Source organism: Plutella xylostella, chromosome Z, assembly GCF_932276165.1.
Source record: "Plutella xylostella chromosome Z, ilPluXylo3.1, whole genome shotgun sequence".
NCBI lineage: Eukaryota > Metazoa > Arthropoda > Insecta > Lepidoptera > Plutellidae > Plutella > Plutella xylostella.
Genome location: NC_064012.1, coordinates 13,725,757 through 13,752,737, shown reverse-complemented (window position 1 = coordinate 13,752,737; position 26,981 = coordinate 13,725,757). Strand labels below are relative to the sequence as shown.

General features: G+C 38.1%; 2 protein-coding genes across 2 annotated transcripts in view; one reads left to right on the top strand and one right to left on the bottom strand.

Moving 5' to 3' along the window:
• Nucleotides 1–26,981, bottom strand: part of LOC105388276 (protein furry) — a 199,555-nt gene that overhangs the window by 104,772 nt on the left and 67,802 nt on the right. The window lies entirely within an intron of this gene.
• Nucleotides 1,281–22,327, top strand: LOC119694867 (thyrotropin-releasing hormone receptor). The gene is made up of 3 exons (XM_038122243.2): nt 1,281–2,216; nt 15,065–15,281; nt 21,030–22,327. The coding sequence occupies exons 1-3, from the start codon at nt 1,290–1,292 to the stop codon at nt 21,224–21,226; spliced, it is 1,341 nt and encodes a 446-aa protein (XP_037978171.1). The 5' UTR covers nt 1,281–1,289; the 3' UTR covers nt 21,227–22,327.

The window sequence follows — 26,981 nt, the reverse complement described above, 5'->3', positions numbered from 1 at the left end:
CTATGATTGAAGTAAACAAGACATATTTCTAAGTACATATTTCCAAGATTTGTATCCATTTCAAATAGTTGTTAACCTGAAATAGATGAGCCTGAATAGCTTCTTGTGGCGAGGCTACGGGGGGCCAATAATGATCCTTATTGACTCACTTTGTTACCGACATCATAGGTCATGTCTCTGTCTGCTTACACAAATTAAATTAAACTGTTTGTTAGCCATTTGAAATGCAGACTGATGGCGTCTTCCACTTGTCGATTTGTCGTGCATGGAAAATAAGTTTGTATTGATGATACTCCATTAGATTGATGTGACCCAAATTCCCGATGTATTGAAACAATAGTGAAATAATTAAGGCTAAGTATGTATAGCCTGGTCTATAATAAACTCACGAGCAATGAAAAAGTTCCGTTTACAAATTACCAACACACAAATAATAGTCCCATTTTTTAATCATATAGTTCTGCAATATTAGAGGGTAAGTAATGCATTTGTACATAAGTATAAGCGCGAGCAATGATAAAGTTCCAGGGACAATATTACTAAATTACACCTAAACTGAAATGGCTTAGTGAATTTAACAACGCAACAGAATATTACCAACTAAAACGTAAATAATCAAATGATTTCAAATTTGAACACAATATTTACGTTGTTAGAGCCTTTTGGTGTCGGTATTTTGTATGTGGAACTTTTTCAATGAAAGCGACTGTATTTTGTTTGTTTTTAACAAAATTATTGTACTTATGTGAACATTACAAATTTTTATCAACAAAGCTTGTCCACTTCACCGACAGAAGCTAACCGGCCTATCTACCCGAGGTATCGTTAAACACAAAGTTATGTAGTTTAGTTTTTGGCATCAATAGTTAGTATACGATTTTAAAGTTGGATAACTCCAGAAAAACAACACTAATGCATTTTGAATGAAAATTTTACATAAATTACCTTTGTTTTCTCAAAACACAATCAAGGTCTCATGGACCGAATAAAAAGGGTTTTTCGTCAATTTTACTTTAAAATTAACCGCAACTCTAAATTTCGTTCATAAATAACTGATAATTAGGCAGACATATTATTTTCTTTGTCTTCAAAAATCACCTAAGTACCTACATAATAAACAAACTATAAATAGTTAGGTGAGCGGGTGAGTTGGGCGGGCGGGCGGTGGCGGTGGGCGGCATGCACGGGCCAGGGCTGCAGGAGGCGGTGCAGCGTGGGGCGGGAGGCGCAGGGTTTATAAGCGGGCAGCGGGCTCGGCGGCGGCACCGAGTGATCCCAACAGCCGCGCGATGTGGCTCGCCGTCCCGCGCGCGCCAGTCCGCGCCGCGCCGCCGCCGCGCTCGCCCGCCAACATGACCGACCCCGCCAACTCCACCGACCCGTTCCGCGCGGAAAACTTCACGCGCACCATGTTCAACATCAGCGCGCTAGACTACTTCACCGAAAGCATCGTCAGTGCCGTTAACATTTATTACACGCCTATTTTGGTAATATTAGGGACGATTGGCAACTTGTTATCTATTTGCGTGTTTTACACGTCCAAACTCCGTACTTTGAGCACTTCACAGTATTTGACAGCGTTAGCCGTGTCGGATACTGTGTTTATTATACAGTTACTTCCGCCATGGCTAAACGCTGTCGATGCTACAGGATTGTTCCATCGAGAGTACTTTTGTCAAGTTTTCGTTTACGTGTCATACGTGTCATGCAGTCTGAGTTCGTGGCTGGTGGTGGCGTTCACGGCAGAGAGGTTCGTAGCCGTGTTGCACCCCTTGAGACGCAACCTGCTGTGCACGGTGGAGCGCGCGCGCGGGGCCGTGCTGGCGCTGACGGCCGCCGCCGCCGTGCTCAACCTGCCCGTGCTGCGGTTCGCGACGCCGCTAAAGAACGACTGCAACATCGACGTGGCGTACTACGACCACGCGGCACGGTTCAATATTGTGGACACGGCGGTGTCGTTCACGATCCCGCTGGCGGTGATCATAGTGCTGAACACTTGGATCACGGTGGGCGTGTGTCGGCTGGAGCGGGCGCGGCAGCAGCTGGTGCGCGCGGGGGGGCGCGGGCGGCGCGGGGGACGGGGCGCGCGTGGGCCCGTGCCGCCGCCGCGGTCGCAGCATCGCGTCACCCGGATGCTGCTCATCGTGTCCACGGTGTTCGTGCTCTTCAACCTGCCGGCCTACACCATGCGGATCTGCGCCTACGCGATGGACATGGTGAGACGCTAATCATTCTTTTGTTACAGCCCTCGCGTCGGCCGAGTTTGCCGACGGCGGCGTCGACGGCAATCGTTTTGATTCGCAAATTATGATAATGTCAATGTTATAAACTTTTTTTCCAGCTCAATGTTACATTAACTTTGTATATTATTATGAGCCAATAAAACTATACCTTGAACCTTTGGGCTCAGCGTACAGTATAAAATTCACTAACGAAGTAATGAACTATTTATATAATCCACTATGTCGGGTAACTTTAAAGATTTCCCCAAAATAAAAACAGGATATAATACAGGCTGTCCCAAAACTAATTAGCTATTAACGACTCAATTTGTGAATGCAACCTCAACCGGCTGCATCATAACGCCGTCGGACCATAGGATTCGGACGTTACGTTTATAGTACCGCACCTCAACGGTAATCGGTTCTTCAGCATATATAATATGTCAGGCCCAATGCCACCACAGCTTGCAGATTTTGAGAGCTATAACTATAATGATAAAAGCTCGCTTACAAAAAGAATAGCGAATATCCGTAAAACAATAATCGATATTTTCCGATAAGAATAAGATATCTTATTGAAACAAAAAACACCACAACCAAGTTATATTTTGAAAATTAAAGCAATTAATGAATGGCAAAGTTTTTTTTGAGTAATATCAAAACTTATAATAATAATAAATAAGTAACTTTATTGCACATTAACAGTGTAGGTACATTTTTAATTGGGTACTCTATTATATTATTACTGGATTTAGAGGCATGTGTAGGTTTATTATCCATTTGGTAGGGCTATAGTTATGCCGTTACATCTCCTATAGAGCATTCATATTAGTGTTACCGCGAAACTGATTTAAGGAACGGGATTGTATCTAGCCCAAATAATATCCATGGCTATACAGCGAGGTAATGCATCTAGCAATATGGGAATCAGCAATATTGAGCCAGTTACGATACGATGAGAAAGCGTCTATTTGGCAAAAAGAAATTGGCTAGAATCGATAAATAAAATTACCTAATAATAATTAATGATTGATCAAACGATTCTTCGGTCCCATCCGCATGAACCTAATCGATACACACACTTACTGCAATAATTTTGGGTAACAATAGGGTTGTTCTCAAATATTAAGAAAACTATCGACAATATCGATAGTCTGTGCTACCGACTACGACTTTAATATTTATTATACAAGACTAGCCCGCCGAACTTCATACCGTCTCTTACGCTACCCTACCCTTCCCTTCCCTACCCTACTCTACTCTACTCTACCCTACCCTTCCCTTTCCTACTCTACCCTACCCTACCCTACCCTACCCTGCCCTTCCCTTCCCTACCCTACCCTACTCTTCTCTAGCCTACCCTACCATACCCTGCCCTATCTACCCTACCCTACCCTACCTACCCTAAGCTACCCTACCCTACCCTGCCTTACCTACCCTACCCTACCCTACCTACCCTACCTAACCTACCCTATCCTACCGTACCCTACCGTACCCTACACTACCCTACCCTACCTACCCTACCCTACCCTACTCTACCCTACCCTACCCTACCCTACCCTACCCTGCCTTACTCTACCCTACCCTACCCTGCCCTACCCTACCCTACCCTACCCTGCCCTACTCTACCCTACCCTACCCTACCCTACTCTACCCTACCCTACCCTACCCTACCCTACCCTACCCTACCCTACCCTACTCTACCCTACCCTACCCTACCCTACCCTACCCTACCCTGCCCTACTCTACCCTACCCTACCCTTCTCTACTATACCATAGCCAACCCAATACAACCCTACCTTACCTACTGACTCTAAGCTTTTAAACCTCCCGTGAACTTCCACGAATATTCAAGAACAAAATTTGCTAAATCGCTTTAGCCGTCCACGAGTTTTAAGCAGAATAATGAACATCAATTGAATTTTTGTTTATATAGACAATCGATATTTTGTTGATATAAAGCATCGACAATATCGATAGGATATCGCCCGAGTTATGACTGGTGTTGGCAAATGCGCCACAGTGTTTCACTATTTCAGTTGTTAACGTTTAAAGTAGTAAATGGGAGATGACACGGATTTTCATTTGCGAAGAGTCGGGTTTCTATGGATAAGTTGTTCAGATTGGTGAGCAGAAATAAGTGTTTTGATTGTTAGAATTTTCGGGAGCATCACCTTTGCCAGATTTATACTGGGACTCAAAATATACTATTTATAAAGGGCGTTAGAAATAAAGAGATCATGACACCGACATAGAATAGAAGAGAAAAGACGAACTGAGTCAACCCCTTTCAGACTTCAATACTTTGTTTTACATTTCATGTCGGTTCCCCTCATCTCGCATAATCTTTATTGACCAAAACTCATTTCGCATAACTCGTATGGTCTAAACTTTTTTGGCCGAACCATCACTTTGCCAAGACTTATGTGGCATAAGGCTCGTTTCGTCTAAAACTCTTTAGGCACAATCTTTAAACACCTAAGTTTCGTTTGCTCAAATTTATGTTCGTCTATACCTATGTATAATCTTGTTTCTCCTAATGTTATCTTAATAAATAATATATTAAGTATGTAGTAAATGTACAAATTGTGGTATTTTTCTCCTACATCCCGAAAATCACGATATTGAATGATTAAAAAATCGAAAGTTAACGAGCAATATAATTATTACAAACCCCATGAGATTGAAACCTAAAGATAGGTGCGACGAGGAGCAAAGCGAGGAGGAGCGTGTTAGGTGCACATGTTCATCAAAACCAAAGCGGAGCGCAGCGAAGCGGAGCGGAGCGTTTTCCAAACAGCGGAAACAATACAAGGCACCAGTTTGCGCTATAGAGAGACGCTCCGTCAAAGTTAAAGCCAATCAAATATTATTTCTTTTTATAAACCTATTATTAGGCTATTCAAGATTTGGCCATACCATTATTAGGCTAAACAAGATAATGCGAAATAACTTTTTACTAATCGAGATTTATGCCATACGATTTTCGGCGAAACGAGACTTTGACCAAACGTTACTATGCAATACGAGATTAGGCAAATAAATCTTAGGCCAAAAAAGGTAGAACCATTTCATGTACATAATAAGATAAACGACGCGACGAGGTAGATTTAACTGAAACTGGTTTTCTTACTCAAATACACAAACTTAAGAAACAAATTACAAAGCCTAGGTTGAATCTCCAAACACAAAGAGCCCAAATTCAAACAACAACAAAAAGAGTTGAGAGTGTTCCCAATCTCACAAAACAAACGTAAGCCAACTTAAAACAACATTGCGACGCCTGAAAAAAGTTTGAATCTCAGGACGCAAACTTGGAAACTGTTTCACAAGTTTCAGTAAGTCATTTACAGTGCGGGGGGTAGAATGCACCCCCATCTAGCGAGTAGAGCTATGTGTTGTATGTGCGTTTATCTTTGGAGCGTAGAATCAACAAGTGGTGGGCTGGTGCCCCCATTCATGAGCCACTGGGTGCTCAGTGGCATGGGGAAGCGACGGGCGACGCGGTTTTAGAATGCATTTAGTTAAATCCAATCCTATCAATTAGCACCGGTCAGCAGTTTTAAAAAAAAACCATCACGATTAAACTGAGTCAAATGTTCCATCAGTAGTAGTTATTGCCTCTTATGTAGGTTCGGATACTTTATACAGAAGAAAAAGTTTGCGTATTTTAACATAGAAACCGACTGCTTTCACCATGAGAAAGAAAATAAATGTCTGAAGAAATGTATGTAGATTGAAAACATTAATTCCTCCGTTTGTGTCATTTATGTAAACTATACTCTAGGCACAGATATAAAATTTATTATATAAAATATATTATATATAATATATTATATAAAATATACATAAAATATATTATATAATTTATTATAAATCAATATTCGTCGTCAGTTTAGTTAATTTTTCGCTTACTCAAATTCATACCGCTCAAGTTATTAAAACAGTATGTCATCATCAGTCGCAAAGTTTTTTTTGTTCGCTCGTTTTATAATTTCCCGATATAAAATCTGGACTAGCTATTGTATATTGGATGTTTCGTCATGGCACGATAATTATTATAACAGTTCGATATCGGACATGATATACGGTCTGGTAGTTTGATAAAATAACTACTAAATGCTTTTTCACTGTTAACGATATCGTCACGACAATTTTACTATCAAATGTTATTGGGCTGACAGTTTGATAGTAAAAGTTATCGCGCCGAAATATGTGCAGTGAAAAATTGAGTACTCGTATATACTCTGAATGTAAGTATAATTATAAATATTTTTTGTACTCGAATTTGCTAATATAACCGGTATTGTTAGTTTCGCTGAAACCGATCTCTATTTCTTGATAGCTTATCTAGGATTGGTAGTTTAAGGTTGACTCACATTCTCCGGTGAATGTTACATTGGTACTGGTCCGCACTCTCCCACTACCCGGTTGAGGAAGGCCGAGGAAAGACGCTTATGTCAGGCAGTACCTATACGATCCTTAGCTGATGATTAAAAGTAGTAGTGATATCTCCTCTGCCTAGAGATGGTCGTTAAAAACTACAACTGTAAAAACGACATGTTGTTAGGAATTAACAAAAGTTGTGTTTATTAGAATAAACTAAACGACTTCAAAGTTAATTTTTAAAAATATTAGAAACTGATCTTTATTATCACTTGTGAAGATTCATTTTAGTCTATGACACAAAAAACAACACCACGATATACAATACAAATTAATTTTGATAATGTTTGAAACTAAACTCTATTTACCAGCTAGTAAGATACATTTTTGTCTATGACACAACGAAATGATTTCAAAATGATTTTTGAAAATGAACTGTATTGTCATTTGTGAAGACTCGTTTTTGTGCGTAACCCTAGAATGGACAACATTTCAAAAAACTAAAGCTGCTATAAATCGAAAACCATTTCGAGATTTAGCTCTAAAGGACACAAAAAAAATGTTTTTGTATTTTTTGGATGTATCATTTTCGAGAAAATCATAAAATAGTAAAAAAGTGCTGATGACGTCATGCATCAGGTGCGATGCATTTTGATGATCAAAGCCTATAGATTTAAAAACAAAGTAACTGTCACTTTCATTTTTGATTGAATTTGACGTTTTATCGTGACGTTGTTGTTTATTTGGGTCATTTTCATTAATTCTGTTCTGACACTTACTGACTATTTTTTTATTTATTACTAACAGATGATCTCTATATAATATGTCCCAGAGCATGCCACCGCCTACACAGCTGAAAAAATGCTTCTGCTTATTTTTTTACATGATAAGTACCTACTTTCCATCATCAGAAATATCAATGTCATTTGAAAATGACCCATTTGTTGGTTGGCATGTAAACAAAGTTTAAATGTCACTTGTCAGTGTCATTTATGTTTTTTTTCGAGACTCAGGCAATAGACAAAAATAAAAATTGAGCCTAATATGTGACTTCACTTCCGGTTTTAAAATAATTAACTTTTAATTAAATTTTCTATAATCTTTCCGAATAGCTAATAAAAATATAGGGTAAAGAAAATGAAATGTTGTCCATTAACGAAGTCGTAAACAACGGAACACCTATATCAACTCCTATGATCTCTATTTTGTCCAACAGAAGAATCATAATTGCCTGTGATAAAAAACCACAGAAAGTTTGCACCTTATGTTTTTTTTTTAACTGTTGTTTTGACATGAATGAACGTATCGATAACGAAGTTTTCTTAAAGCTACATGAACATTACCGACATTGTTGTTGTCATTGACAAAATATAAGGTTTTGTGTATATTTTAACTTTATTGCGTTTTAGAATTTGTAAAATAAGAACACACCGTTAGTTTATTTTAACACAACGATACAACATGTTGTTCAAAACCAGCAGTTATTTCCAACTCTACCTCTGCCTACAGTACAGACTTTATTAATACAGACCAGAGCATAATTACATATTTTACGCCGCAGACTGTTTCAAGTTATCAAATTGAAATAAAATTAACAACAGTTACACACCAAATTAATTATTAATAATCTTTTTAAATTAATTAAAGCAGCATCGCGCTTAATTCCATATACATACCTTTATTCGACAATTTATAATTAGTTTCGTTATGCCTTTGTGTAATGCTCATGATAACAATTTCTCGGTTCCTATTGAAGATCTAAATCATCCATTTCTACAGCACGCACTTAAAATGGTTCAATAAAAAAAAATACTGTATAAACAATTTACTAGACTGGTTGCGCCAAAATTCATTCACATTGAAAAACGTTGATTTTTTTATACACGAACCCACATGAATATTTCATGTTTTTTTACGGAAAGCCAATGAATGAAGAGAACGGAATTCGGCTCCATCAAAGCTAGGGTTTGAATATATTCTGCCTATAGGCAGCTGCAATTTTTGCATCATACCATAGTCTATTTTTACATACCTGCATATTGGAATATTTTTATTCTTATTTGAAAAAAAAAAACCTTTTTGGTGAAATTGGGTAACTTCAATTATTTGCTTAATTTAACTCTGTACCTCATAATATAATTATGAATAATTCTAAAAAAAACATCAGTCCAGCAGTGACTTTTTCTAGGTGGCCCCCTGAAAACACATAAGTACATAATGTATCAAGCAGGAAGCCTGTGCTCAAAGCATATATTTTTTGATTACATAATATTTCAACTTTTGTCTAGCGAGCATAAAGAAAATATTGTAAAACAAAGCGAGTACTTATAGAAACGATCCATACGATCGTAATCATGTCTCACCTAACCTATTATATACATACAGCCGTTACCCGTTTTATATGGGTGGCTACAAAAGTATATGAAGTATATGAAGGTAGTTACGCAACCTACCTACAAGAATTATGGTTCATAAAAACCCAACGACTTAACGACTGAAAACCGTTACTGTTAATAGCTACTTTCTATACCTATTTATTGTAACCAGATAGGCCTTGACCAAATCGAAATGACCTAGGTACTAGTAGGTATATCTTTGTCGAGGTGTATATTAGGGTGGAGTGAAAAAAACTTTTTTCTTTTCGTTTCGGAATACCTGTAAAAAGTTGCTGTTATTGTTCACAAATATACCTACATACAAAATTTTGTTTGGATCATTTTAATTTTAGAGGTGCCTCCAACATCTTGAAATTTGGAGAAATTCACTAAATTTTGCAAAAAAAAAATCTGTTTTTTTTTAAATTTAAACATATCACTGGCTTACGCTGTAATTTATATCCCATCAAAAACAACACTTGTAAAAAACCAAGTCTCGTAACTCAGTTGTTCTACGGTAAAAATTTGTGAGATCCATGTAATACCAAGTCTTATCCACTCACGCATCTCAATCTTAAAAATATTTAATGTTTTAAGTATATAAATATATTGACTCGGCCAACGCATGGAAACACGTGTTAATTAAATTATTTATTGCGATGACCAAGTCAATATATTTATATAAAACATTAAATATTTTTAAGATTGAGATGCGTGAGTGGATAAAACTTGGTATTACATGGATCTCACAACTTTTTACCGTAGAACAACTGAGTTACGAGACTTGGTTTTTTTGACAAGTATTGTTTTTGATGGGATCTCATTTCTTTTTGTATTTTGTAGACAGTTCTACTTTTTTTTTCTTTTCGGTACCTTCTGATACGTAGGTGCGTTAACTTAGTTTGGTAGGTACCTACCTACATAAATCGCAAACTCGAGATAAGAATCAAGAATCTTTATTTTTGGCTACGAAATGAATAAACGTAACTTTGATACTTCGTACTGCATCAAATTTCCCTAATTAAATTTCAACCTTAGTTTCCAATACACAAAGTTCATTGTACATTAAGAAAATTTGACTATAAGTGGTAGCACTGGTAGCCTGATGAGCTTTGTCCGTGGGTAGGTAATTCATGCTTTGCGGATTTAATTTGCAAGACGGGAATTTTTTGCTCGATTTGGCGGGGCACTACCGTGCGCCTATATTTACTTGGTGGGGGCACTGCCGTGCCCCCAGATATGTGATTATGAAATTATTTAAGCAGTTATGTACCTATCTAGAAAACTGGATCAAAATTGCAAAATTTTACTCGAGTTGGGCACTACCGTGCCCCCAAATATTTTAGTTTTTCCTTGATTCATACACCAAACACTACTTATATTCCAAATTTGAAGCTTCAAGGTCAGCTAGAAGTGCCTTAGAATTTTTATGATCGGTGAGTCAGTCAGTGAGTGACAAAATTAAGAAACTTTGACCCGTTATAATTCTTAAACTACTGTTTCAAATTTAATGAAATTTTAAATATACCGTGTCTTTACAATGCCTGCATGGTTAGTGAAAATTCAGTCTTCTAGTTTTATCCACAACGTAGTTACAGGGGGTCGAAAATGACCTGAATTGCTTCGAGAAAAGGATGGTACGGCTGTGCCGCTTTTTTGTTCGACTTGGTGGAGGCACTGCCGTGCCCCCAGATGGTAGAGTTTTTTCGCACTTGGATGACTGGTGCTATGACGTATAATACTAGCAAATCGAACTAAAATAATCTGATGAGCACACTTTTTCTTTTGTAAGTCGACCAATGTTTATTTTGTGCATCGTGGATATAAACCCAACCCCCGTGAGCGTGGCTTTGGCAGTAACATAAAATATTATAATTGGGTTTGAGGGAGGTAGTGAGTGACAATGAAAATACGCTATTAGGTTAGACGCATCACCCTAAGAGCATAATTATACTCTTTTCAAAATGAAATAACCCCGTTAGGGCGGCTTTTTAAACATATTTCGCTTGATGGCATGGCTTACATTACAACATCGGATTATCTAGTGCACCTGTTGACCTTGCGTTAGTAAGGTAATCTCCTATTTTACTGTTTAATCCTATGGCTATAGCGTCCCACAAAATGACTTAAAATTCAAAATATTTCCTACGAAGGAGGTCTAACCTAACCTTCTCTATCTCCATCATACTCTTCCATGAGCTATTCTCTTGATATTTGACAATCCTGTGACATTATGATGACCATAGTCTTTTTACACTGATTAATTAATTACAATCAGAGCAAGCTTAAGTACCAATTTCTCCATTCTCGGTTAGAGCATAACCAAGGAGTAGTGGTTAACTTTTGACACATCTGTCATGAATTTTATATGGCGATGACGTTTAATTTTTAAATCAATCCCTGTCGGTTAGATAACCGACAATGGAGAAATTGGCACTAAATGCAGTAGCATGGCCATATATCTATATGCTGAAGAAACGAGTTGTTAAATGGTAACCGTGAGCAGATATGACTGTGTGTATTCGAGGAAGGTCCAGGACAGAGTGTTGTAGATGTTGCTCGGTCACTTAATATTCATACTATAAATAGGATGCATGTTCTATGAATGTATGTATAATGCCTACCTGTGTTCACAAATAAATATACATATTAAAATTTGAGTTTTAGGTAATTTCTTGAGTTTATTGCATTAATGACGTACCATAATCTGAATACGAAATAAATTTACGTTTCATATGTCCACACTAGCAAATAATTAAACAATATTTGTGTATTAAATGACAAAAGCTGTTACCTGTTTAGTTTAGATGTTTATGAAAATTATTTAGTTAATTTCAATTAACATTTTGTACTTCCCACTTTGTAGGATTCCATACAAAGTCTTATATTTCTGGTATTCTGGTAATTCCAGACACATTGCAACACAAATTATTGTGAGAACTGAAATTGAATTGTGAAATATGTACTGTGTGAACTATGTATACTACCTATCATAGGTACATCTATTATACACAATATTAATTTTCTATATGTATAATTGTATATGTATCGCAAGGCTCGACTTTGAGTCCACATAAAAATTGAGTTGTTTCAAAATCCGCTACAATATTGTGAATAAAATTGCTCAATATTGACTGTCAATATCATACAAATTATAGATGTATTAGTATCTACTATCTATTATACAGGATGTATAATAAAAGTGAAAGATATAGTAAGTCGAAAGCAGGTGACTCCGGGAGTTGCTGTCACGTTCATTGACCAACAAAGTAGTGAATTTTCAAAAATCGTAGAACAAATTTTGATCAGAATGACCCTCCGAGTCACCACTTTTTGCAACACCCTGTATATGGTGGTGGTGTACAGTACAAAGGAAATGAACACTTCACTCATCTCATTTATAAGAGCCTATATTATCATGTGATACAAAACAGTTTTGCGGCAACACCGAGGAACCGTCCTAATTACTAATTAGTAACGTTAATTTAATATAATTGCTTCATATACCTACCTACTACGTCTATTGTCTATGTTATACCATCGCATACGAGTACTTAACCTACAGGGAAACGTCTTAAAGACAACAAATACACTTATGTTTTTCTACATATAAGAGAACTACACAGTTATTATAAAGGGGTTAAGTTTGTATAAATTTAAATGTACTACTTTGTAAGAAAAACTACATTATTCTTGATATCTGCGCGACGTAATTACGTTATACCTATTCATAATCTGAAAACGGGTTCCATAGTAGTTAAAGATCCCAATACACACAAACAACCACACTATTTATAAATAAGGCATATGGTAGATTATTATTTATTTTTTAGGGTGAAAGAGACTGACATCCACCACAACTACTCGCAGTCGTTTCACAACTTCGCACGCAGTTGCTATATTCAATTCAACTGAATGCAGATGTGAGTTCGACTGCTTGCAGTCATGACATCAACTGCACGCTGTCGGCCGCAGTCGAGTGAAGTCAACATCAACTAGACCAGGAGCTCAGTGTTAGATTTGAGGTCGAAATAATTTTATTTAAATTCTTACGATGAACGAAATTATTTTGAGGAAAACTGTACATCTATATTTCTAGGTGGGTACCCTAAGTGTATTATACTCATTCTAAAACGGCGATGCGACCTATCACGTGAGTGCAAATGTACATCGCAAAGCATGTGTCTCTTACTACCTCTTTAGGAATTATAGTCGGTAGCATAAAATATTTATTAACAATGTAATGTAACGTCCGTTCGGCTCCGGGAGTAACTGCAAGCGGTCGGCGGTGGCCTGCAAGCGGCGACACTACACAACTGCAGCCAACCGCAGTTTCCATCGCCACCTCGTGAAGTCTGACGTATTACTCGTACTGCATGCGTGTAGTATGGCAACTGCGGTTGCTGCGGTCCTAGTGTGGTCACTCCGAAATGGTATCAAGAAATGAAAGAAGAATAAAGGTGCGCGCATATTATGGCTTATGGCGGTGCGAAGCGTACCGCGCTGCGGTTCGACATAATGTGCGCGAGCCTTTAAATGAGTCTCCACGTCGGTGTCAGAAAGAAATCATGAAGAATAATAATTGTTGCGCAAATTAACTCTAGTAGGTGTTATCACTTGTTTTTGTAGCCAAATAATCGTTGTCGGATTCTATCTGCTTGTTATGATATGATTTTTAGAAGATGACGTTCTCAAAGGGATGATAAATATATATTATTATTCTATATTATACCAGAGTAAAACAGATTATACATAACAGCCACGTCAATATCGAAGCGCAGAGAGTGACTCCATTGAACTGTTTCGAAGACACAAGAAGAACACAGCGTAGAACTCGTAGAAGTGAGACACAAACGTTCTCGGTGGGACATGTCATGCCATATTCACAGACCCCCCTGAATGTTCGAGTCACCTTCTACCCCACACACCACAGCACTTAGTCCAGCTCTACTGATTGTCACCGACATGATAAGGGTGCGATTACACGGCGATGCATAGCACAATCCTAAGGGACAATTTCACAAACCGCTTGAATAGTACTACGCTGAGCCGTTTTTCGTACCTCACGAAGAAGAAGAAGACCGAAATACAGGCTCATCATTGAAACCGTTTGGCGTCGTTTTAGTGCTTGTTAAAGTGAACGTTTGCTAGGTCGCTGTGAACTAGCGCTTAAAGTATCCTACTTTCTCCAAGTCGAAGCATTCACCTTTAACGATACTCTGTGTAAGCATTTAGAAGTCATAAAAAATACTAAAGTACTTATACAAAGAAAAAGATATTGTGAGAAGAATAAGAGAATAACATTTAGTGGACACAATGGAAATGGAATGAATAACCGAGATATACGAGTATGTAGACAAGGAATCGGCAAAAGTTTATTCATATGAAGTGATTCTGCAGGGAAATATGCACGACACATGAAGACTTCAGTCTTGTCAAGTTTTCTAACTACACTGGGCTGCAAAAATAAACTCCACACTAACTTTAAAATTACAATAAATTTATTTTTTTATAGATTTTGGTCCACGTCGCATATGTGTATATTTGAAATAATAAATAATGTGTGTATTTACCATTTTAACAATGTCTGTACGAAATGTCTAATATCGTTTTAAACCATAGCCATCATCAAAAGATCCATGTATCATAATTATGTTATAAATACTATGTATGTTTCTTGGTCAGGCGAAAATAACGGCCATTGACCTTTGCGCTCACCCCAGTCATCATCAACCTTTGTTGAACTGATTTTTATCCTACTTTCCGACCGATCCGACACTCTGATCATGATATCGTGTAAACCGCTCAATAGCCCGTCGAGACCATAACTTAAAAACCCAACAGAGCTTTAGCATGCACAAACGGGACTTTTTTATGAACCTATTGTGTCCCACTGCAAAGCTTCCTGCTTCTTCCACCAAGTCCTATCCATTTCAGTTCGCCCATTAATAAAATTTCAGTCCAATCCGTGCCAATTGCGTATCGGTCTCATGCCTTCGTGAGCCATTATTTGCCTACTACCGCCACGACATCGACCATCCATCGCTTACAGTTCGTCTATTAACACTCTTCACTCCACAGGAGGGCACGGAGCACAGCGGCGTTTGGGGCGCGCTTCAGCAGCTGGCTCTCATGTTCTTCAACACAAACTTCGGCATCAACTTCATCCTGTACTGCATGAGTGGACAGAACTTCAGGCGAGCCCTGCGGCAGATGCTGCCTCGGTGGTGGCGCCGCGAGCCGGCCGCCGTCGTGCGGGTCGACACGTCCGTGCCCGTGCGAGCTAGCAGCCTATCAAGTAAGTTTCTGAGCTGATTAGGGATAGCTGCTTAGGGTGTTCTAGAATGATGTTTATAGGCGTGTTCAGAGCTAAGCGATATCGATGTCAACTGGCACAAAATCAAGCCGCTCTGTCGGCAACAGGCGAGTTCGCGCGTCATGGTGAGGCGATGTGAAATATGTTGTGCATCATGAAATCATTGCTTTGAAATGGATGTTAACGAGATATCGGGCGACACATCATGCGATGTCGACAGCGATATCTCTTAGGTCTGGATATAGCTTAACGCTTTGAGCAACTACAGCTTTATGAGACACTATTTTACTCATTTTGTAATGTAGCGTGTAAACGCGGTCAAAGACTACACTGAAATGGCTACTGTAATAGTTTTCACGGATGATTATTGTGTGTTTTACCGTTAGTTACGCAGTAGGGCTCGAAGTGAATGTTGCGATTTGTTGTTTCGAGTATTGGAATACCTAACCAATTGGAATAATTGCATTATTGGAAAAATATCGATATCGTTTCGAGCCCTGCCCGATAGCGCATATTCTATTAGTTGCTAACGTAACAATCTGCCAAGCGAGTTGGATAAAAAACCGAATCAAGTAAATTTTAAAAGCTTTTAAAAGAATGGCGCGCTATCCGTTGCTAGTGATTCCTTGTTTTTAGTTTGTGACCCATTATACGGTTCAGCATACTCCAGTTTGAAATACATTGTACTCCATTTTAAGTTACATTTCAAGATTTGTTATTTTATTATTATTCACTTATTTTTGTGCCTATTTCGATGTTTCATAATATGGTAATGTATGTATACTGAACCAAGTATTAAGTAGCTGAGCGTGCAGGTCCTGGTGGTGTGATGATGTTCGTAATATGATCATTATTTATTATAAATACTTTTTGACAGTTAAGTTTTCACGAGTCTGGTGTCAGAGAAAAAAAAATGATGAAGAATTGAAATGAAATTGAAGAAAAATTCAAGTTTATAGACAAAATGATGTTAAGAAACACGATTTACGGTGTTTAAAATGTAATTCGACACATTTTACATTCTGACTGATTTTAGGCAAGGTAATTTGGCTGATGCCGATAATGGCCGCCGTGCCTTAAACACACAGACTGATAGTTCACTGATATAATCACGCACTCTGAAGAAGAAGACAAAGTTTGTGTATAAAAAATATTTCTGTCAAAAGGTTTTTAATCCAGTTGCAAGAAGAAACTTTCAACAAATTAACGTCGACTTTAAATCAATTTCTGTCACTTTTCTTTTTGTCTGTATATTTTATTTTTTACAACAATAGTATTAAATGTAACCTCAAGTCGTGACGACTAGTTCTTTTGTGCAACTGGGCGTTAGCAATGTGTTTGTTTTAAACTGTGTTCTATCATTTAATTGTAGCAAAATGTGTGTCCCCTTTAAATTTTGTCACGCGAAATTTATATGTTGCGAGAATATTTGCACAGCTTAACCTGAGCGCACTTTATGTAAATGTTTACCTGTCCAATAAATAATAAATGTTTGTGATATTGAAGGGATTTGTATGTAGTCGACTATGACAGATTTTGTCGCTCATCCAAATGATCGTAGCCAACTAAATACAACATCTTAATTCACTAAGGGTCGGTTTAACAATGTCTGGATAATGGGTATCGGTCGGATAAAAGAAATGCTTTGACTTTCTTTAATTATGTTTTTCGTGATAGCATGTCTTTTATCCCACAGGTAGCCCTGGATAATGTCCAGACATTGTCAAACAGACCCTAAAAATGTACTATTAGTATTCCCCGCCCTTGATCTTTACTCGTGAATGTGTATGTGTAACCCTGAAGGACTTAGGCACAGTGTCCTGATAATGTATTCATAAGATCTGATAATAATTTAATCAAAAGCCCAGGTCCCTCTTATTATATCTCAATAGTAGCACAAGAACTGAACGATCTGTAATACTACGCAGTATCTACACAGTTTTCAGTTCTTGGAGCTACCACTACTACTACTTTTTTTGTGAAGAGCAGAAACCTAGGTGTTGTGTCAAAATTTAAAAATAAAATCCCCACAAAATAAAATTTGAAAAAAAAAACAAAAAACACAATCGCGAAAATAAAAAGAAAAAACGCAACCAAAAACAAAATTAAGGGGGCAATTGGCGATAAATGAAAAAAAAACTAGGCAACACCAGTTGGAAGGATTTGTAAATCAAATCTTTCCGAGAGGTTTGTGGAAAAAATCCTTGTAATAATAACTACGTCAGTGGAACTAAGGGTGGTATTATACTCTCTGATCAGACAGCCAGTTCTAAAGGTCCAATAGCACGAAATATACGTCGCGTCTTGCAGTAATAACCTAGAGTATACAGAATACAATATTATCAGTTTTCGAGGCAAATGCCGTTCAATAAACCTCATATTAAATTTATGAGATCATAGTAGTATGATTGAAATTTTATTGTTAATTTTTTAGTTTTTGCCTAAGTTTAGATTAATAAAAAAATAAATAATACTAGCATCTTCTTTTTATATCAATATTATATTTGAGTTGGAGGACTCTACTGCGAACATAAATAGGTATAGTGCCACAAACTTATCTGTTCCGGTGAGAGCGAACTAAATTGGTCCATATAATCTATGTCATGTCAATATGAAATTCATTAGTAAGTAATGAGGTATGGACCAATTTAGTTCGCTCTCACCGGAACAGATAAGTTTGTGGCACTATACTTTGCAACGTGGTCATTTCCCTTAATAAGCCATGACATGTCATGAGAATCACAAACAATTGTCACAAGCAACTGGCGTGCTCTGATCGGAACCCAAACACCACCCTTAGCGTCTCGACGGCGTTCAGTAACGTTGTTTATGAATTTCGAAGTCGTCGATAGCGACGGCAACGACCTATCGACGCAGTTTATTGTGTGGCGACGGCCAGCCACGCCGCCGGCGGTGGCGCGCCGCCGCCAGCTGGCGCCTGTGTCGACAAGGCCGTCGCCATGCGTGTACACAAAAGTAAAAGGTAGGTCTAACGTAGGTACCTACACGAAATCGACGTGTGTGTCGGCCGTGCTAATCGTGCTTGACAGTCGTTGCACTTAACATAACAAAACACGCACACACACGCACTCACGCCTTGTACTAATGTACTCCCTTGCGGGGTAGGCAGAGGTGCATTGCTGCACCCACTTTTCGCCAGAGTGTTATGTTAGTCCCAATGTAATAGAGGGCGGGCCTATTGCCATTTTACGGGCACATCCAAGACCCGAGAACAAATATCTGTGTTTAAACAAATATCTGCCCCAGCCGGGAATCGAACCCGGGACCATCGGCTCAGTAGTCAGGGTCACTAACCACTACGCCATTCGGTCGTCTCACTTAACATCAACAGTGATTATTATCATATTTGCTATATTTTTGCATTTCTTACTTTCTTTAACTGACCTAGATATAAATAAGCCACAATTTTTTTTTTAAATACATAAGAAATCAATGATTAAACGACTACGGCAGATAATCAGAATCTTATAATACGGGAAAAGTAAATATTTAAGGATATTAAAATGTATTTGTATAGCATCTCATTCTAGACGGGTAATAAAGTTAGGCTGTGTGTGCACAGGACAGGCCCTATCTTGGGCTATTGTTTGTGTTTGAGGAAGAAACTAATACTAAATGGTTTATTTTCAACGATCGTGTGTGACCTTCAATAAACTGAGTTTCTTGGGGTGAGAGCGTAAAACTTTGTTCTATTACGAGGTATTAAAATAAAATAAAATAAATAAAACATTTTAATGAGTACCTATATTAATAAACAATCATCCTATTCAGTGTTACAGAACTAGCCTTGTGTACGTAGCTACTCCGTGAGAACAAATTGATTAATTACAATTATTTACTTTTCTTTTAACGCAAATTAGGTAGGTACATTGTTAAAATAGATTTCCTTCTGTTGTTTTCAGGACGACAACTTTTGCTTTCAGGACAGTGTAGTTAATTAAAAATAAAACAACTTTTGAAGGTTTTTTTTCTCCAACGTTTAGTTAATTATCTGAAAGCAATTAGGTATTTTTTTATTAGAAAAATCATTTTCGAGAGTTTGATTTGGTTTTGATTTCTGAATTAAAAATTAATAAAATGTGGCTACATACACTGAATCGATGTACAGATAGGATCTGGTTGAGGAAACCGAAGCCTGGTTGTGCAGATAGACAACTATGTTCGTAACTATTGTATTCATAAGTAGGTAAACTTGTTAGATTTAGGCTCACGACTTACGACTGTAATTCCCGAAGGGGTAGTCAGAGGTGGCTCACAAGCGAGCCACCCACTTTTCGCAGCACATTTGTACTCACGTGATAGGTTGCGAACCATATCGCCGTTTTGGAATAAGCACTTATTTCAATGCACTTAATTTAATAAACGGCTTTTGTTTTCTATTTAATGTCTATTTAGACACGGCTTTACTAGCGCCAAACTACGTAAAAGTTTTTTTTACTCCGGTGACAAAAGCTCATGTTCAGATGAGTTATCAAAGAAATTAAAGTACCTACCTAAAAAGAAATTGATCAAAGTTATTGACACTTTTTAATTGCTCGAACTCATCACCAAGGAGATCGGATGTCGTTTCGATACGGTACGGTAAGCAGGGGATCACTCTATATTAGGAAAAACTAAGATATTCGTTTTTCGTCAGTATAGAGTAGGTAACCCGCCAGGGCCAATAATGTACTAGTTCTAACCTTTATTTATTTTTAAACAAATGTGCCGCTTTCTTTTTATATCAGTACAATAAATTTTATGTGCGTTTTTTTATTATTCATTTCAATTTGAAATCCAACTAGACGTTTATGATATTCTGCAAATGCGATTGTATATAAATATGACTAATATTGTAGGCGAAATCCAGCTGTGCGTAAAATATCAATAATCTATAAGTTCTATGTACATAAATAATAAATAATGTCATGATGTGTGATACTGACAATGATAAGAAAGATAAGATAAATAACGGTAGCGATTCTGAAAGCACAAATTTTAAATTTAGCTATTTCAAAACGTAAAAGTTATTTTTGAGTTTCTTCTTTCCACTTATAGAGTGGCTGATTAAATATCTTAATCCATATGCAAAATCTTGTAATAGTTGTAATATAAAATTTAAAATCACAACCATTGACACTGTCCCTTCATATGTGCATAATAATACTCTCACAACGTTTCCAACTGGTATTGTAACTGGGGTATCATGGACCCGGGCGCACAGGACAACTACGAAATAAAAGAGCGAAAAAGATCCAGTCAATGCTGAGCGACATCAAGAGATTGATGAGCAGTATTATCCATATCCATACTATGCATTTATTCACCATAATTGTGATTGGATATGATGATACTGCTCATTCGTCTTAACTTTCGACGGAGAAGTAACGTAATAGGTACACATAGCATTTGCACATATGACTCTGATCATAGCGAATCTCTCATCCTCAATAAGCACATCATTCATTAGGGCTTGAAAACAAAACTGCGAAGCGACTTCTCATCGCTAAAATGTCCCTCTACAACTAGCTTTCCACAAGGATTTCTACACACCAAAGCCGCTGCTGCGACGTAACGTCAAACATGTCGTTGTAGCAGTTTTTGTGAGTAGACGCCTTGAGAGACAACGTGCCGTCGCGAGTGTTGCTAGCTCGAATCTCGCCGACCCTCAGTTTTGTGACCCAAGCTCGCTCCACCTCACCTTTCCTCTAACTAGTGCACCTGTTGCAGCGTCAGTGGTGAGCATGGAGGGGGGCAGCGCGACGCCGCATCTGCACCGGCGCGTGCGCACCGTGCAGCGCTGGAAGTTCGACAACACGAGGCAGCAGCAACAGCAGCAGCAGCGGCTGCAGCGGCTGCACGAGCTGCAGAACAACGGCGCGGAGGAGATCGAGATGCGGGCCATCAAGGGCAGACGGTACGATTAGTGAGCGCCGCACGCGGCCCGGTTCAGCTAGTCCGGGCCATCCTCTGGACGGATGGCCTCGGAAGCGCTACAGCGCGCAGACTCCCTCCAAGAAGGGGTCATACAAACGGTCTTCAAGCGCTAGCATCTAAAGATGCTGGTCGTAGCGTAGAAGACTCACCAGAGGTCAGCGGCGGTTATGACGTATTGAAATCTAAGACACCGCGTTCATCATTGGAATTTGTAGTTTGTAAACGGGGACGAATATAGGGCTCTTTACAGACTCGGGCACAGCGAAAAAAAGAGTATAGGTGGTAGCGTATTTAATTTTAGTAAGTAAATCGGATCATGTTTATTTGGACGAAAAAGGTAATTGCTATGATGGACTTAGTTAGATCAAAGATTGTGACGATAAGATGGATTTTATAAGAACTAATAAAAATATAATATAGCTATATTGTAACAATACATACCTAATAATGGAAAAAAATGAATCCATACGCTTTATAATTACAAGTTTTGTAACAAGATACGACTATCATACATAGGTACTCTATAACATACATATTTTAAATGTTTAATACATATAAGTAAATCGGATCATGTTTATTTGGACTAAAGAAATAATTTGCTATGATGGACTTAGATAGATCAAAGATTGTGACGATAAGATGGATCTAGAAGAACTTATAAAAATATAATATAGCTATATTGTAACAATACATACCTAACCATGGAAAAAAATGAATCCATACGCTTTATTAATTACAAGTTTTGTAACATGATACGACTATCATACATACCCTACAACATACATATTTTAAATGTTAATAATACACATAAGTTTAGTACGTAGGTATTTACCCGATCGTCATTAAACAAATCACTCATTTACTATGCACACTTTTGAACATATATTTATTTAGAAACTAGTTGAATTACCACAAAAATGTTTATCAGATTTAGCAGGTGCTTAATTAGTAACACCTTAAAAAAGTCTATAGACAATTGAAAATTTTTAGTACAAAGTAAACAGGAATAAATAAAAATACCTAGTCTCTACTCACTAGTAATATAGAGTAAACTATCATATTACTGACACGATACTGCGCATGATGCAAACACGCAGGTTTTTTACTATATTTCAGATTCTATTCTAGTGAATATCCGGTAAAAATCTTTTTTTTTTTTTTTTTTTATGTAGCCATTTCAGTGTCCCACTGCTGGGCAAAGGCCTCCCCATGTTCACTCCACACGTCTCTATTGTCGACCACCTGACGCCAATCCGGCAAAAATCTGTCCAGGTCGTCCCGCCATCTCCGCCTAGGTCTACCTGGGCGCCTGCGTCCGTCGCTCGGCACCCACTCGGTTATAATTTTTGCCCACCGGTCCGGGTGCATTCGCATGACGTGGCCTGCCCAGGCCCACTTCAGCTTAGCAGTCTGTGCACCTACGTCTTTTATGCGAGTGGCGGAGCGCAGTGTGGTGTTTCTGACGCGGTCTAGCCTGGTCACACCCAGTATGCTACGCTCCATCGCTCGTTGGCAAACCTTCAGCCTAGACTTCTGATGTTCCGTCAAAGACCAAGTCTGAGCGCCGTAGGTTAGGACGGGCAGGATACACGAGTCGAGGAGCTTCCGCTTGAGCGATAATGGTAGCTCTCCCTTCATTAAAGATTTCATAGACCAGGCCATGTAGCACGGGGCGCTATTAAGACGTGACAAAAGTTCTCCGTCGCGCTCGCTCTTGAGGCTGCGCGAAGTGAGTGAGCGCGATGCAAAACTCTTGTCACGTCTTAAATGCGCCCCGTACTAGCCCTTCTGAAGCTTTTCCAGGCGTTTTCAATCCGTCTTTCGACTTCTTTGTCTTGCCGGTTATAAAATGAAGGAAGGTAAAAATCTATCAAATCATATTTTTAGAGTGTATAAATAATTAACGAGATGTATTTATAAAGGTTTCAGATTCTAGTGAATATTCAGTAATCATATTTTTAGAGAGTGTGTAAATAATGGACAAGATGTATTTATAAAGGTTTCATATTGTAGCGAATATTCAGTAATCATATTTTTAGAGTGTGTTAATAATTGACAAGATTTATTTATAAAGGTTATTTATCTATAAATATGTAGGTATTACATATCGTTCACTATTTCAAAGAATTTAATGAGTCATAGCAATATTTTGTAACATGGTTAATTAGTTATTGTAATAAAAAAAGTCTAACATGAAATTAATCTTTATAGAATACAGTAAAATTACGGTAAATTGATATTATTATAAATAGATATAAATATTATGCTAAAACTATATATTTAAATCCCACACTAACCAGTAAAGGCAGATACAATATAGTACAACATAATAAAAAAAGATATAAAAAATGAAAAAAAAAACTATTTCACTTAATTTTTATTTGAAACATTGATTACTTAATTATTTATTTATCAACATGGTTTCAATTTAGTTTTTCTAAGTTTATGTTTAAGACCGCTTACTCCTAAGGTTGTAATATTAATTTTTTATAACATTATTTCGTAATTTAAAACTTCTTTGGTTTTTAGTCCAAAAAAATAAGAAATACGGCACCTTATTACTAACTTGGGCGTAAGGAAAAAAATACTGCGGCATTTATGTAGAATATTTTTTTAAATTATTAGTAATTAAATTTTGATAATACTTCTATTATTATAATTATTGATATTCCCACCCAAGCCAAGGTGGGACACGCGCCGAGGGCTGCATGGCATGAGGGTGGCTAAATATATCATGTCGCGAGCGCCACGTCCGGACAGTATACGAGTATACTCCTACGGACCACATTAACCTACAATTGCGACAGTAAAACACGATTTAATCTGTATATTTACGGACTCCGATACGAAAAAAGCAATACAATTGCAACAATGCGTCGACGCTTCAATGATAAGAGGGTAGCCAAAGCCTGTATTCGTAGAAATAAGATGAGATTGCAAAGATTATCAAACGCATGTGTCATATTTGGTGTCATAGTAGGCACTTTTATATTTTTTATCTTCCATCACTTTATTAAATCTGGCATCATTGTTGTTATCCATATTCCCACCCAAGCCAAGGTGGGACACGCGCCGAGGGCTGCATGGCATGAGGGTGGCTGAATATATCATGTCGCGAGCGCCACGTCCGGACAGTATACCAGTATACTCCTACGGACCACATTCGGTTGCTTCAGTGACACAGAATTTTACTTGAATCATTACAAAAACCGATAAGAATAAAATTCTTACAATGCATCGAAAGTTGAATGATATGAAGAGGGCTGAAGCATTGACTGGTGGAAACAAGATGAGAAAACGTTCAAAAGTATCTAAACAATGTGTTATCGTTTTTATGGTGATGCTACTAAATTTGACTTTTTGGGTCATATATCAACTTTTGAAACTTGGCGTTATTGAGTAAATCGAACTTCGGATGAGTTAATAGTTTGCTTGAAGATGCATGTGATGTGAGAATAATTATTCCCACCCAAGCCAAGGTGGGACACGCGCCGAGGGCTGCATGGCATGAGGGTGGCTAAATATATCATGTCGCGAGCGCCACGTCCGGACAGTATACCAGTATACTCCTACGGACCAAATTAACGTGTATTGTATGTGTCAGTGATACACAATTTAGTCTGTATATTTACGAATTCCGATACGAAAAAAGCAATAAAATTGCAACAATGCGTCGACGCTTCAATGATAAGAGGGTGGCCAAAGCCTGTATTCGTAGAAATAAGATGAGATTGCAAAGATTATCAAACGCATGTGTCATATTTGGTGTCATAGTAGGAACTTTGATATTTTTTATCTTCCATCACTTTATTCAATCTGGCATCATTGTTGTTATTCATATTCCCACCCAAGCCAAGGTGGGACACGCGCCGAGGGCTGCATGGCATGAGGGTGGCTAAATATATCATGTCGCGAGCGTCACGACCGGACATTATACTCGTATACTCCTACGGACCACATTATTGATTTACGAATGCGTCAAAGACACGAATGAACTTGGATATTTACGGATTCCGATACGAATAAAATAATAAAATTCTTACAATGCGTCGAAACATGAATGATATGATAAGGGCTGAAGATTTTAGTGATAGAAATAAAACCAAAAAAAGTCCAAAAGTATCCAAGCAGTGTGTTATCATTTTTATGGTGATGATGCTAAATTTGACTTTTTGGGTCATATATCAACTTATTAACCTTGGCGTTACTGAGTAAATCAAACTTCATATGAGTTAATAGTTTGCTTGAAGATGCATGTGATGTGAGAATAATTATTCCCACCCAAGCCAAGGTGGGACCCGCGCCGAAGGCTGCATGGCATGAGGGTGGCTAAATATATCATGTCGCGAGCGCCACGTCCGGACAGTATACGAGTATACTCCTACGGACCACATTAACGTACAATTGCGACGGTAAAACACGATTTAATCTGTATATTTACGGATTCCGATACGAAAAAAGCAATAAAATTGCAACAATGCGTCGACGCTTCAATGATAAGAGGGTGGCCAAAGCCTGTATTCGTAGAAATAAGATGAGATTGCAAAGATTATCAAACGCATGTGTCATATTTGGTGTCATAGTAGGCACTTTGATATTTTTTATCTTCCATCACTTTATTCAATCTGGCATCATTGTAGTTATTCATATTCCCACCCAAGCCAAGGTGGGACCCGCGCCGAGGGCTGCATGGCATGAGGGTGGCTAAATATGTCACGTCCGGACAGTATACTCCTGTACTCCTACGGACCAAATTAACGTGTATTTTATGCGTCAGTGATACACAATTTAGTCTGTATATTTACGGACTCCGATACGAAAAAAGCAATAAAATTGCAACAATGCCTCGACGTTTCAATGATAAGAGGGTGGCCCAAGCCTGTATTCGAAGAAATAAGATGAGATTGCAAAGATTGTCAAACGAATGTGCTTTCATATTTGGTGTCATAGTAGGCACTTTGATATTTTTTGTCTTCCATCACCTTATTCAATCTGGCATCATTGTAGTTATTGATATTCCCACCCAAGCCAAGGTGGGACACGCGCCGAGGGCTGCATGGCATGAGGGTGGCTAAATATATCATGTAGCGAGCGTGACGTCCGGACAGTATACGAGTATACTCCTACGGACCACATTATTGGTTTACGAATGCGTCAAAGACACACGAATAAACTTGGATATTTACAGATTCCGATACGATAAAATTCTTACAATGCGTCGAAACATGAATGATATGATAAGGACTGAAGATTTTAGTGATGGAAATAAAACCAAAAAACGTCCAAAAGTATCTAAGCAGTGTGTTATCATTTTTATGGTGATGCTGCTAAATTTGACTTTTTGGGTCATATATCAACTTATTAAACTTGGCGTTATTGAGTAAATCGTGCTTGGGATGAGTTAATAGTTTGCTTGAAGCTGCATGTGATGTGAGAATACTTATTCCCACCCAAGCCAAGGTGGGACACGTGCCGAGGGCTGCATGGCATGAGGGTGGCTAAATATATCATGTCGCGAGCGCCACGTCCGGACAGTATACTCGTATACTCCTACGGACCACATTAACGTACAATTGCGACGGTAAAACACGATTTAAACTGTATATTTACGGACTCCGATACGAAAAAAGCAATAAAATTGCAACAATGCGTCGACATTTCAATGGTAAGAGGGTGGCCCAAGCCTGTATTCGAAGAAATAAGATGAGATTACAAAGAATATCAAACGAATGTGTTTTCATATTT